General features: G+C 43.5%; 1 protein-coding gene and 1 long non-coding RNA gene across 7 annotated transcripts in view; one reads left to right on the top strand and one right to left on the bottom strand.

Annotated features, from left to right (window-relative positions):
• Positions 1 to 15,133, bottom strand: part of RAP1A (RAP1A, member of RAS oncogene family) — a 43,201-nt gene that overhangs the window by 17,207 nt on the left and 10,861 nt on the right. For 2 of the 6 annotated variants that reach the window (XM_075174223.1, XM_075174224.1), the window contains exons 2-3: positions 6,335 to 6,404; positions 2,244 to 2,328 (exon numbers count right to left, since the gene is read on the bottom strand). In XM_075174223.1, the coding sequence (XP_075030324.1) occupies positions 2,244 to 2,300 (57 nt within the window). In that variant the 5' untranslated portion in view covers positions 2,301 to 2,328; positions 6,335 to 6,404. Of the gene's footprint in view, positions 1 to 2,243; positions 2,329 to 6,334; positions 6,405 to 7,382; positions 7,580 to 7,650; positions 8,378 to 15,133 lie in introns of those variants that run through there. The other 4 variants (XM_075174226.1, XM_075174227.1, XM_075174229.1 and 1 more) reach the window with 4 other exon arrangements.
• On the top strand, positions 3,486 to 5,229 carry LOC142093243 (uncharacterized). The gene is made up of 3 exons (XR_012677348.1): positions 3,486 to 3,578; positions 4,420 to 4,464; positions 5,138 to 5,229. It is a non-coding gene; the product is annotated as an uncharacterized LOC142093243 (long non-coding RNA).

Here is a 15,133-nt window from a genome sequence, read left to right as displayed (position 1 = left end):
TATTTGCTAGGAGGCTAACATTTGAGCACTAAAGTCAGTCACATCTCTCTTGCTCCGTTCTGGGAACTGCGTTTGTGAACCAGTCTTCAGTGCGAGAATGTGAAAAACCACTCACAACGTTTCACCTTTCTACTATAACACTCCGAGTCTTATTTTATATCCACAAATGCAGTGCTGCTCTGAAAGAAAATTAACTGAACCCATGTCTTCTCTTCTCAAATTGTTTTATTTCTAATAAATCACTGTTCTAACTCTTATTATCTCAACTGGTGCTTGTGCGTTCACATAGACACCAATTACACACAATCATAATTACGATTATATTCAAATTCATTCATAACCTGTATTACTATGTAATATTCTTAATCTCTGATGTACGTTACTTTCATTGATTATAGGTGGAAAGAGAGGCCGAGGGAGAAGATACAAATCTGGGGTTGTTTTCAGGTGATGTGTGGATCCAAGACTTTTATAACTTTCTCTTAGTTTGGGGGTGTGCGTCCCAACTTTATTCTCCACTTCTATGTAAGACTACACACAACTGGATACTCTTGGTAATACTGTCTACTCACTGACACGCCAGAAGATTTGTACCCTCATTAGAAACGGGGAGAAAACTACTGTACAGGAAACAAATAAGTTGCAAAATATCTGTGCCTTAATAACGGTGAAGGTTTTTCTGCCATCCTGTCATCATTACCAAAAGGCACAATCAGCATCACATTGGCACAGAAGAGTTAAAACAATAAGGAGGATTTGCACTGAAACAACACCATATTGTAATCTACACTCTCAATGAAAACACAGAAAATGAACACTAGCCTCTTTGTTAGACAGTTTATACAGTTCGAAGAAAGAAATTTTAAAGTGACCTCCATATTATTTTAAATCCCACCTTGTAACCTCTCCTTGCTAATGCCTGTAAATTAGTAGACAGTCATCTTGAAAGCTAAATATTATTCACTCTTAGCTGCTAATTGGCAGTTACTGTGTCCTGTTATAAACATAATGGATCAATGTTGCATATGAATTGCAATATATGCTTACTTAACACCTAGACTGTGAAAAAGAATTTAACTTTTGTCTACCAGACTAAGTCAGTATTCGCATTTCAGCTTTTAAAAAGGCCAGCAATGGATGCTGACTCAGACTTCACATCACAAATAAGGAAATTCAAATATGTCAGAGGCAGAATAATTTTTACATACAGCATATTAGTAAATGTCCTATTTTACCCAGTAAGTCTTTCAATGTTACGTAACAAAAGCCAGATACTCAATCAAGGGAATGCTGGTGGAAGAAGTAATATGGATTGCTTAAGTTGGAAGAATAGAGTGTATCAAAAAAATTTTACACCTACATCTTGTAAAGATTAGGACGGGACCTCTGAAAGAGTACATCAAGTTCGATACATGATTGAATAATCTTTCCTCCTGTTCATCTGGATTCTGCAGGTTTTACTAGCAAGATTATTAGCAGCCCATTTCAGCAGAATAAACAACTGTGCAAGAAGCAGCGTCTACGACATGAATGACTGGTCAGCTACTACCATCTTCTGTGAAAAGGAACACAGTGTAATTCCTTGTTTTAGATAACTTTACACTTGACCAGTTCTTTGCCTTTCTTGTTGGAGCGAGCTGCTTGACTGATTTGTATGACAAATAGGTGACAGAAGTCTCTTACAATGCTTTACTATCAACTCTGCTACGTAAACCTCTTATTAGAAACAACACAAGTACTTAAGGAGTGCCTAAGTGTCATCAGTCTGCTTATCCCTCTGCACTGCACAGCCTGGAGGTGACCTCTCATTCTGCCCCGCGTTTTCAGTCCAGGCTGCTCATTCAGGTTTTATCGAGGATGGAAAACACACAGCCTTCAAGGTATGCAAGGCTGCAACCAGCCCTAATTCACTGCCACGCATGGCAAGACTTCATTCACTGTTCCAGCGTAGGTTAGGCTTTTAATACTTAGATACAGACATTCAGTCATTTACAATATTACATCCATGCGGGAAGCAGAAATGAAATGCTAACTGTTGTAACAGCGATTAATTGCCTGCTGCTTCTCCAAAAACGTGACACACATTCACAGATACTTCAGCAGTGTAACAGTGGCTACCTGGAAGTCACCATGCACGTTAAAAGTAAAACATATCCCAATGCATTTAATGAGCATTGTCTGCAATAAGATAGGCCAATTTTGAAGTTTGTGTATCGGTTTCAGAACTGCTTCCCAAAACTCACCAAAGCGGACTTCCCCACACCTCCTGAACCAAGGACCACTAGCTTGTACTCACGCATGGTGTGGTCTGTTCAAAATAGCGACGATCTGGAAAGCAGGAAAAAAGCCAACGGTTAAAAGCGTACCTGCGCGTACAAATTTATGACACTGTCTTCTGAAAGCAGCAACACGCTCCCCTTCTCCAAATACTCCTGAGAACAAAAATCTCTTTAGTAACAGCTATGGCTTTTATTTTTCCACCTGGGCACTCAAGTTTAGATGGCCGCTCTGACAGCCCCAGTTTACATAAGATGCCCAAAGCTGGACCTGTGAGCCTGCGGTGCTCGGAGAGGAAGAGGATGAATACACCATGGTACAAACGCAGCGCGGCCACGCGCGCCCGCTCCCAGCTGCACCGGGCAGCACAAGCTCTCCCTGCCTGTCCTCTGCATTCTCAGCATTTTATAGCATAAAACAGTGAGTATTGGACACGAAAATTAGATCAGAAAGAGGCAAGTAGAGAGGTTTACTTCTCCCACCCACCCCCAGCAGGGAAGGATTTAAGTCAGTATTTTCCCTCTGGAAAAGGTCAGGCCTAATTTACGGCTGCCAAGGCAGAACCTCGCTGCTCGCCCAAGCAAGGACTCTGCCTTTTTATGGAAATCTTGCGACTCCCTCAACTCACTACGCAGCACCAGAAAACTTCTCATTCTCACCGAGATTCCCTGACAAATAAGGCAAATGACAAAGCCGGTGATAAACATTTTACACTATGTTTACATTATAAGCCAGGCTGGGCTGTCCCTATCAACGCAGCTCGAGCAAACAATGACCTCAGCAGCTAATTATCTCCCCTCTCTTCCCCCAGCAAGATAGCGCTTTCTTCCCAAGTAAGGCTTCAGAAACACGAGCGCTATGAAGCTAGGCAAGCTGCATTTCTCAAAGGCATTTCAAACTAACATTGCCACAGGATTTATGGGTTCGCTGGCTACAGTTTGAGGATTGCTTTAAAAATAAAAATGTATTCCAAGCAGTCTGATAGAGAAATGTATCACCTTGTCGACTACTGTTAACAACAGTCTGCAAAGAACAGGGATCGTGTTTTTAGCTTTGCAACTGTGGACGACTCCCTGACAATCTGTGTCTCAAGTTTATATAATCATTAAATCGGGACAGGTTTTCCTTTATCATTTAAATTCCCAAGGGAAAGCTGTAAAACACAGAGTCAAGAGGAAACACACGTGCTGCCGCACCGCCATAGCCAGTCCCCGCTGGAGCTGCATTGGGACCGGCAGCTGAACATGTTACTGGAGACCTTGCCCAGACATCCTACTTTTAACCCTCACCCCTCAACCACGGTATGTTTTATGGTCTAAATATGACACACGTACAGGTTTAAACAAAAATTTAAAAATCCCACACGCAGCTGGAGAAAGGCATACAAATTCTGTGTCGGTTTAGCAGAACTTTAAGCTCATTCTTAAGTCAGAACAGAAATACAGGGCTCGCCTGCCTGCGCTGGGGCTCTCTGCAGTCACGTAGCCAAGCTGCCCTTCCCTCGCCCAAGCCTTAGAGGGGGAATAAAGCTGAAGCTAGCAGCAGCAGCCCATAGTTTTAAGCACCTTGGGGTGTTTTTTCTTCAACTCTTGAAACTTACATGAGCTGTAGTTGTTTAACTTCATAGAAATTGTGAAACTAAGTCGAACTGAAAGGGATTTTCCAGAATGGTAACTCTGAATATCTAAAAGCAGAGCAAGCAATGTCTATGAACTCTAGTACGTTGACAACATTTTTGGTTAAAATTCTGGCAGCTGTAAGCTCTTCTGCTTGAAAACTTCCCTGAGAAGTAACATTCAGTTCCTTTCTTTCAAAAATCATGATTTTGGATGGGAAGGAGAGGGGAATTCCAATTAGCAATGATTTTCCCCTTGATAATCCTTAGAAATTAAAAGGTGATGCATTTTTTATAAAGTATAAATGCAGCTTATTGATCCAGTTTATCTTCACCTTCCTACAGTTCCACAGTCTGTTCCACCCAAAAAAACCCGGAAAGCAATCAAGCTAAGGGTTAAATTTAGCTGTGAACTCTTTCACTTCTTATTTATAGTAAAAATACTTGTGGGAAAGTTTCAGCTGGGAGCAATACAAGACTAACTTCTCATTTCTTCTCTACAGTATTTGCTGATTTTTTTTTTTCAGGTGCAACAGGAAACCAAGATCGTGAAACGCATGAGCCTTACTACTGTAAGCCCCACACGCCTTAATTATCTTGTAGCTCCTTCACAAGTATGTTAATGTTATCTGTTTATACAACATGAATAGAGTGCTCAAGAAATTACTATGCTGCATCCTAGCCAACTTTTCATTTGGCAACTGTTTATGCCCACCTAAATACAATTAGACACAGTAGCATTCATTTCCATCCAGAGCTCTGTGGAGTTGCATGCTGTGAAGCATCGGCTCCGTTTCAAAATGGAATGAAATTATGGGTGTTAAGTGTTTCTTTTGATTCAAGAAAAGAATATAATCACTAAGGAATGTAAAAAAATAACTTTTAGTGTTAACATAGATGTTGTGAAACTGGTCTCATTAGTTTTGAATGCTGTGGTGCAAAACATGTCTTCTTGCTTGTGCTCCCTCTTCCCGTACACACACGGCCACCTCGCTGCAGCAGGACAGCCCTGGGCACAGAGCACGTTTCACACTAACCCATCGCTGCCCCGAGCAGCAGGCTCCCCCCTCCCCACTGTATCAGACTCTCCAACCTACCCTCCCCCTGTACAGCCACTTTAAACACAGAGCAATAAACCAGTAGGGTTCAGATTTCATCTATATAATAATGAAGAAACTTTGCTTCTACACTGCGAAACACCTGACACCTCAGAATTAATCTCTTCTTTTCTTTATTCTTTAACAGGAGCATCTCTTTTCTGCTGCTGCTGTCACCAACACTGCCTGGGAAGTGACAGAAACGGATATTCAGCTATTCACAGCATCAGCCCCAAACTGCCCAGCTCTTTCCTGAAGGAAGAGTGAAGGGCCCTACCCTGTGAACAGATGGAGAGATGAAGAAAAGATGCAGGATATTGGTTTTAATATACAAAAATGAAAGGCAGTGCAGGCAGGATGGCAGAAGGATCTCTGAGAAGGACCAGCAGATGGATGCAAACGCAGGTGAAGCTGTAACCTGAAAGGTGGCTCCAAGCGCCCCTCACCTGCATCTTTATTCAGCCAAGCACTCACGCACTCTCTCAACTGCAAGAATCATCTTTCGCCCTGTTGCAACCGAGTGCTGAATCAGGGTACAAAGAAGCAAAACTTTCAGGGTATTTCCCAACCAGCGGAAGAAGCCAGGCAGTGGCTGCGGGGAGGGCAGCGTGGGGAGAACGGCTGAGGCCCTCCAGGAGGTAAACCTGACACAAAAATTAGCTGCTCCCGTTACAAAAGTACCACCAGCTCATCAAGAAGTTTATAATTTGGGTGGTGGGGAGAGAGAAGCATAAACAAAGAAGATGCGCGAAGACAGCACTGAAAGAGAGTGGGTGTAAGAACTTCACGCTAACCTGAAATGTGACGTGCACCCTGTGAAATGCAGATGCCCGAGCACAAATTTATACATCTGAAGAAGGCAGTTTGTATTTATTAGTTTCTCCTTCCTTCTCCAAACACTGATGGAGCTACGAGTAGCAGGAGGTGCAGATATGCTGCTCAGTGTGAGGAAGACAGTGGTAAGAGCACGTGGTCTGATGGTTTTGCATAACTTGATGAAACGTTGGCCGTAACTGGTGGCACAATCCCCATTAATTAAGACGATAACAAAAGACTTAAAAAAATAAAAGTCAAAGCAGACACATTCTTGACTCAGCCTTAAAAAGAAAAACTCTGGACTGTAATCATAGATTTGTATTTTGTACAACAGCAGAGGACATCAGGAAAGACAGAACACAAAACTTCAGGGTTTCTTTTCCCCACTACAGGAAAACAAGGTTCAGGCAACTTTTTCTTTTAAACAATGCACAATACACTTATCAATTCTCAAATTTTCCCAACTGCCAATGTTTTCACAGTTAGCAATTTCATTTGAAATATATTGAGAACATAAAAACCCTCATACCTTGGCATAAAAGATCTCTCATCAGTGTTAGCAGCCCTACCAAAGGTTTTTCCAGGCTCCCTACAAGGGACTGAAAAGAAAAAAGAATTAATCATTTTTCAAATGGCACTGTATGCAAGCATCAAATCTCTTCATGGTTTCAAACCAAAACCTGCCTGTTACAAAATCTGCTCTTTGCTTTATCGATGGAGCTCTACACAATTTCTGAATACTCGAATCAAATTACCTTAAAAACAAGCACTCCAGCACAATTTAACCTTGCCTCTAGGACAGTGAAAGATTGGGGAGGATCGGGTGAAAGCCAATGACAAAACAAAATTTCTACTTGATTATGTCACTAAAAAAACACTTTACAAACTGGACTTGCAGTTAAGGTAAACCATAGGAAGATGACACAAAATTGAACTTCCTTAGGTGAAAAATTAAAAATCAAGCTCACAACTGTAAAGTTCACATTTCTGTTTAATACAGGACTGCATGGGCTTTTGGAAGCGAGAAGTGAAATTGTCCCTGTGCTGTGCAGTGTCAGCTCAGTCATCCAATCTCTTACGACCGGTGACGGAGCTTCAGTCTGAAAACAGAGTAACCACGGCTGACGAGTCTGGTTTTCCAAGAGCCACAGCGCATCCACCGCCCTGCTTGGGGAGGGCTCGCCCAGACGCAGCCGAGCTACGAAGCCGAAACGATCCTACAGCTCCGGTGCCTCCTCACCTCCCATCGGCTCAGGCAAGGGCCCTCGCCCTGCCACCTCCTTGGCTTGAGATTTCATTTAGGAGCACAGGTGACTTTCAGTTTTGGGGTTTTTTCCCCCCCCCTTTTTTTTTAAATGAAAATTTCAAGTTCCTGATTTTTGTCTACCAGATTTGATAGCAATAAAATACAGTCCACAAATATGGAAGGAAAAGATTGCCATCACAGAGAGAACTACTACTCTCTTCTTACACACTGTTTCCAAATCATTATCTAAATAGTTTATCTGCTGTTTTCTTTACATCAATTTTTACTGGATTTATGCAAAGTTGCTACTTCTGTCCACAATCCCCTGTACCTGTTATTTGATGACTGCATTTGCAAAAAGTTCACACACTTTTTCTCCTTCCTCTGGCAATGCCTTCTACCTCGATACCCTGGGTTTCATCACCAAATACCTATTGACGGCTATCCTCCCTCAATTTCTGACCATTCACTATTCAGCTATCCCAGGCACGGGAATTTTAAAGAACAGTTCAATGACCAACACCTATTGAAAGTCAACAGGATCCGGGCTCCCACCTCCCTCCTTCCAACTTGAAACTCCCTCCCCGCCGCCTTCGCACCTGCAGCACGCCGTGTCTGCGCCAGCGTGGGAAAGCATCACCCCAGAAACCCGGGGAAATGTGTTTCTGAAGAACAAGCTACAGATAACAGTTCAGCGAGGATATTTAAAAACTGAGTCAGTACTAAATGAGTCAGAAGGCCACAGCTGGACCGAGAGGCGAGGGGAGGCAGGGCAGAGGGGGAGGCATCTGCGCCTCTGCAGCTCCCACTTGCTGCAGCGAAGCCGCTTGCAGGCGCTGGCATTTCGGGCAGGCGCTGGCGTTACGCAGCAGCTGAAGCGGGGCTGGAAGAGCCACCGAGGGCACTGGCTGGGCTTCCACTGCGCTCTGAGCACACGTCCAATAGGTAGGTCTAAACAGGCCACTTTTTAACAGATTAACAGACTCCATCCATTCTGACAAACTGGATTAATCAAACCCTCACCCGAAAGCCAGCTGCTATGGACCTCCAAGCGCTCAGGAGTTTCCTGCACTCTCCAGGCTCTTTACTCCTCTCCCTCAATTTGCTTTTCCCACAACAAAAAGGCAACTTTCTCCTGCAGGAGAGATGGGCACTGCTTAAGTCAAATCACCATGTTCCCGTTGGACTTTTTCTCCCTAATATAGTCAACACAAAACTTCACTTACAAAAGACAAACTGAGGTCAGCCTAACCCTGCTTGAGGTTGTACCAGGTTTTAATGCAATGCATTATTGCAATGCATTTAAGAGATGAAAACTAGTATTTTCTGCTTTCAGGAATGCAGGAGAAGGCTGGCTACGTTTACAGCAGCCCAGTGACCCTGAGTGATCACAAAGGGAAGAAACGATCGCTTGACTGCTCGCATTTGGCATTGCCATGGTAAAATCCAATGACTGTTGCATCACCTACAAAGTAAAAATATTTTACGGAATCCATTTCCTTCTTGTAAGAAACACACAGGGCCTGTGCAACCATGTCGTACCTCTGCAGCCGAGCGGCACGCTCTCGGCAGCACACCTCTGCGGGGAGGCTGCACCACACGCCAGTGCCAAGCGCAGTATCACCGCACGCAGGAAACAGAAGCATCAGGCACTGATGCTATCAGGGTCTCTCTGAAACAAATCCAGCATCCTGTCCCATACCCCTCCAGCCCACGCACGAGCCCTGCTGTGCCCCCGGCCCCTGCTTCCTCCTCCGGCCACCTGGGCGGCCCCGCGCCGCAGCGGGACAGGCCATCCTCCCAGCCCTGCCCGGGCAGCACAGACGTCACGCGTGTGACACTACTTGAAGAGCATCTACAAGCCGTGAAAAAAGACAAGGGCGGAGGGGAGAGCATGGAGGTGTACCCAGACAGGGGATGCAGCATCTCACTGGTCCCTGAGAGCGGGACAAGTCCCAGTGCCACCATCCCCGTGCCCCAGTAACTCCTTGTCCACCTGTTTTAAAAGATTGTAATACTTGCGGTATCACAATCCTTTGTTCAGTAGGCCTGAACTCCAGCAGCAGTCATACTTCAAACAGTAATCATACCTGTGGCTACACCCTGCTGCTATGGCAGACGACGGGTCCTCTGCCTTCAGCCTTTTATAGGTTCAGCTCCAGCTACACCAAAGTATGCACAACTAAAAGCCTACAGCTGTGCGTCCCTCTCTGTTTTTGGAGTAACAGACCAACATCCACAGATAAGTCTGCTGAGCAAGTGCTGTACTGCAGGAAGCTCGTGTTTTGTTCTTCCCTGCCAGCCCCTGTCCTGGCTCCCCCAGCCCTGCCCGGAGTGGCAACCAGCACCCGCCGACTCCCGAGCCTGCGGCCTGGGAAGCGCAGACCTACCCCGAACACCGATGGGCAGCCACCGTCCTTCACTAACAGCCCAGGAACAGGGCCCCGTCCCGCTCTGCCCACGTAAGCCAAGAGGCGGAGGACAAGGGGGCACCTCCGGATCCGCAGGCAGGGCAGGACACACGCTCGCCCTGCGCTGCCAGGGCACGGCGAGACAAGCGCTTGGAAAGCGTCCCTGGTCATTCAAGCCCCAGATGAGACGGTCTGGCTTCACACAGCTACCTGCTCTTCCCAAGAGCATTTCTGAAAGCTTCCATGGGATAAAAGAAGCAATTGTTTCCCTTTTAACACTAGAATCATAGGAAGTTTAAATGAAAAACTAGTAATTTGTTTTTTCAAAGGTGGTTTTTTTTTTTTTTAGCAGCTCTGCATCTAACACTCCAGACCCATAGGCATGTGCCACTTCGGAACCACAGAAATCAAAATGCTGCAGAAACAGATAATGAAGTTGTCATGATTCTCATCAAATATTTTTCCAAATACAATAGGAAGTGAGTCTACAGCAAAGCAGAGTTCATTCAGGCAGCTCTTGCTGCATTTGCTTGGATCCAATTCATACACACCTGAAAACAGGGATTTTTAGCGAAAGCGCTGACACAGTCTCAGGATATATAGGACTGAAGACAGATGACAACTCAGCAATACAGACTGCGTTTTCACTCAAGCAGCACAACACACAGCCCTAGTTTAAAAAAGGGTGAGAGAAAAGGAACAGAAAAAAGCGAGGCACCAAACGAGCACACACCAAACCACAAGCATCAGTTCCTAGAGACAACGTGAAATGGCCTCTCAAGGTGCAGCTTCTACAGCCACCTGCACTGATAACCTGACTCGTATTCTGCTCCCTTGCTGTTCCCCGGAAAGATGCACCGTGGTGTCCCTGGGATAGAGGAGAGAGGTGCAGGGAGCAAACACCACTCACCCGGCTTTAGGGAAGAAAAAAGAATAACCTCCTTCTGAGCGCTGGCTTGCTCATCACCCACACCTCCCTTTTTCTAGCAGTGATTTTCACATGCGGAAACCAAAATATTTAACATTTCCAAGGGGAAATGTGCTGTCAGCATTTTACAGATTTGGGAGAGAAACGCACAGATGTCTGCGTGAACTCCAGCACCTCCCGTCTTGGGCTGGCTGCCCTACCCCAGCGGCCGTCGCTTTCCCATTTCCCGAGACAGGGGCAGATTCTTGGGACGTTACAGCCACATGTCTTGGTTATTTTTACCCTGGCAGTTGAATACTAAATCATGGCTACTATAAACAAACCTGTTTAATTTTGAACTTGTAAATGTTCTTCATGCCAGTTTTTTAAGTTACTATAAACTAGGCCATGAAAAGGGGTGGATTTTTTTTTAAAAGTGCCTACTAAACATTGCTCAATCCTCCACGGAAATCCCTTCATTACTCATAGCTGTGTTTGCAAAACAAACTCAGCTCCAGCACTTCTGCAGAAGAAAGATCTACGATGATCAAAATCACACGAAAACTGACAGATCCCCTCCACAATAACAAACCCCAAATAGAAAGAACGATACAGCAGTGAAGGCTGGAAACATGAGACCCGTGGCTCTACCCTCGGCTTCACCGAGGACTGGCACTTGCCAAACCGCAGGCTGCAAAGTGCCAGCGGCACCGCACCGGTTTGGCCACCCGGCCCCAGCACTGCCGAACGACAGCTCCACTCACAATCTGCTCCCTAATTAGTTATTTGTTATACACCATGTTCTTAGATATTAAATTACTCAATGAAGTCAAAAGCGCATTAAATACTTCCCTAATATTAATCAAAGCTGTCAACAATTACGCAATTGTTACGTGCCAGCTACAGAAACATGTCGGGAAGAGGGATGGTGGATTACAAATGAAATGCAAACTGCACGATTAATTAACAGACACCTTCCCTAAAAAACAGCGACACAAACACCACTATAGATTTACCCTGTTACTTAGCATGGAATTTACTTAAATAATAAAAATCACTGCCATGGACTCACTTGCCAAGTCCCTTCCCCAAGGCAGTCAATCTCCCTGTCTTTAGGGTACGCAGAAAACCCCCTCCACCTTTCCTGGGGCCATCAAGATCTGAAAAATGAGAGGGAAGGAAAAAAAAAAGAAAAAAAAAGAGAAGACTAAGCAGAAAGCAGGACTTCAATGTGACTTTAAGGTACAACTTGACAAACTTCCATTCACACAATCTTCAGTCTGCCTCTATTTTACTACTCATTATCACTGCGGTATCTGACACCCAAGTAAATGTATTTTATATATTAACATTATACAATAGCATACATCTTTTAAACATTATGGCAGGAATCTCGCCCTCAATTTTACAATTATAACAGTAAAAACATTACCATTTCCACTGACTGCTTTCAGCATCAAACCAAACACAAATCAAGGCAACAAGCGTATAACTAACTGTACGCATAGCCATGTTGCAGGATGAGTCACGACCCAACTGCGGAGCATTACTGACTGTGCAGTATACATCCAGTCCCGCTAGGCTTGTAAGCTTTTGTCTCCTGAATTCAATGCAGGCCAAAGCCGGAGTTATTTCTTGTGAAAACAAGGAAAACTTTTTGGTTCCAGGCAGGAATTCACATTGCCTAACCAACCTATTTTATACTTGGGTAACTTCAGCATTAGAAAACAGGTATTTTGGACATTCAGCAACACATGTACTCCTCAAGGGAAGCCTAAGTACACCAAGGAACTGAAGCAACTCCTAAGTGAGTTCCAATGCCCTACAGTAAGACTTGGGAATTGAATCTAATCCTGAACCACTACTGTGCTAAAAAGCATTTTAATAAGGTACCTATACACGGAATTCACTGTGATTAGTGAAAAGTGTAACAATATTTCAATACTGTAACATTCTAATATTTCTAAAAGAGAACTTTCACCAATAATCCATAAATTTACAAACAAGAAGGCAGCAACATTTTAATAACATACTTCGACCAAGTGAGAGGTAATCACGATTCAGTAATTTAAATCTAAATACGTTCTTTTATTTGTTTTTGAAGTACTAGAAAAAAACAAAAAACCACAGTGAGAAGCACACGCAAGAAATAAAGCTAGTGACAAGCCAAATTAGCAAACAGGTATTTGAGAACACAAGAGAAAAATGGCATTGTTCTGAGATGTTATTTGAAGTGTTCGACCGGAAAAGGCAAGAGACCAGCCTTCAAATCTTGCACACATCCACTCTCAAAAACTCAAGTCCCGACTGTGTGCCCCTCTGAACCACATCCAGATGGCCAGTTGTAAAATACACCGCGGAAGATGTGAAATTGTGCAGAAACTGGCGAAGGTTTTGGGAAGGTTACAGGGCCAAAAGCCATAAAAGCCACGGCTAAGAGTAAAGAACTCTAGCCACAGAGTTGTGCTTTCTGACTTCAGTGTTGTGCTGAACTGGAGCTTTGAGCACACACAAACAAGTCGGAGAAACAAACTTCTTTGAAAATAGCAATAATTCTGTAATTTCAAAAAGTGATTTTATGCACAAACATATTGAGCTTGATCTTCCTCAGTCTGTAATCTTTTCTGCAACCAGCTTCATGCTGAACTTGCAATTTTAAGTATCATAACGTTAACTTCTACGGAAGTGACTGCCTACTTACCCATTTTAAATTGCTTTGCTATAGAAGCACTCCAGGCAAGGAGCAAGTACTTTGGGCAGCCAAAGCTTGCCATGCTGAAACGGCTAATTTATTTTTTGTCCTATTGGTCTGCATTTGCAGAAAGTTGCTGGGGACATGTGCCAGACAGACAAAGACTGGGGAAAGGAAGCCAGAAGCAAAACTCAAAAGACCAACACACACTGCATCCCCAAATTAGAACAAAACGCTACGTCACTGGCTGTAATTGGCAGCCTCCCCTCTGAACGGACTGCAGCACTGTGCAAATTTAATACTAATGAGCACTGATCTGCAAACAGGAGGAAAGTCGTCCACCTGAACTGTGCAGATTAAGGAGAAAATAGACTTTTCTCAGTTATATATATAAAACAGTTTAATAGGAAGCATTGTGTGGCCACATTATGGAAACAGAATGGCGATGGATCACACGGTAACGCCTGTGCAGCCGGCAGGACAGAGGTCCTCCCAAGCAACACCACGGTCGTGCTCAGCCGTTTCTCCTCATCTAGAGCTACTTGAGTATTTTGAGCAGAGGGGCTTACACAATTCAGAGGAGTTCTCGACAGCTTTTTCGGAAGAAGAAAAATAATTCCTTTCCCCCTTCCGCATCAGCAAAACATGTAAATGTTAAAAAGCATAAACATTAGACATAGAAGCCATTCACGGGACTTCCTCTATCTGTTGCCTACCACATCCACAACTTGCCATTTTTAAGTCCTATAAATTTTTCTTCTCCATTTTCTTTAGTGGACAAAAATGTTCTGACCTTTTTTAACACAGATTAAATTCCAGACAGACTCTAGGAGGCTCAATCATAGCAAAACACCAACTACATTATACTCGGTAAGAATAATTTGTTGTGCTGATAGTAGCTTGGCAACGTTCTTAACTATGTTCTTCCTGGTTTATATAATTAGAGTAAATAAGTGACATGAGGTAGGTAGATTGTCACTGCCATTTTAGCTTGCACTTTAATTGTTTTATTTCTGCAGTAATAGTGACCAGACTCTGGTCACTGCCGGGGGCTGGAATCCAGTTTGTCCTTATTTGGTCTCCAGCACCAAATCTTTGATGGAGAAACCAATACAGCTTCCTCCCGATTTCTTTGAAACTTCTTGAAAAAATTGTAGAGGTTTAAACTGCTCTTCAAATGTATTTCTACCCCTCAGTGATAAATTCTAAGACTAATATTAAGCCTCTAAAAACGCACTGTCTGTTAGCATGGACCACTTTTCAGAAGACTGGGCTAAATTACAAATTCCAGAAAATATTAAGATTCTTTAAATCTTACTGGCAAAGCTGCAATAATCAGTTTGTGTATACACACTGGATTTGACCACGTAGACCGATTTAAAGGTCAGGTTTGCATATGCAGTCTAGAGATTTTCACTGCCTTAAAAATACTTGACTGTCTAGTGTGCATCAGGCACAAGCAACCAAAACACCTACCGTTCCCATGCAACTGCAGTTAATTAAACGCCTGTTTTAACAATGATTTTTTGAATGAAAAGCCCCACTTACCATATGGCCACTTACTAACACTACATTGTTTATCAGTTTAAATAAACCCCTACAGCAATAAGTATCCATGTCATGAGTACCTAAATACAGTTAACGATGGATGTATTTTAGCGCTCTAAAGTAGAACTGTACCTCTTGAAACGTTTTCATGGCAAATTTTAAGGCTTTATAGGAACCTGAATAGCAGGAAGTTAATGTACAGAATTAACTTAGAGAAAAAAGTAACAGTTTCATTACTCTTTATAAAGAAATGAAGTTTTTTTTAATATGGTATTTAATCCTTCAGATTTAGCTCAGTCCCTTAATGCTGCTTCCTGGAACCTGGGGGGAGAGGGGGGTAGAAACTGAATTTTCTTTTACAACAAGAATGAAATTTTCTTCTACGTGAAGACTTTAACTGAAGGAATATTCAAAAACGTTATTAACACTTCAGTGCTGGAGCCTGAAGGGCATCACAGTGAGAACTTTCAGGCCAGGAGGGTCAAGAACCGAACCACTGGCAGATCTGACCTCTGCACTGGGGG

The sequence above is a fragment of the Calonectris borealis genome, chromosome 26, assembly GCF_964195595.1.
Source record: "Calonectris borealis chromosome 26, bCalBor7.hap1.2, whole genome shotgun sequence".
NCBI classification, from domain to species: domain Eukaryota; kingdom Metazoa; phylum Chordata; class Aves; order Procellariiformes; family Procellariidae; genus Calonectris; species Calonectris borealis.
This window is presented reverse-complemented; position numbering and strand designations above follow the sequence as displayed.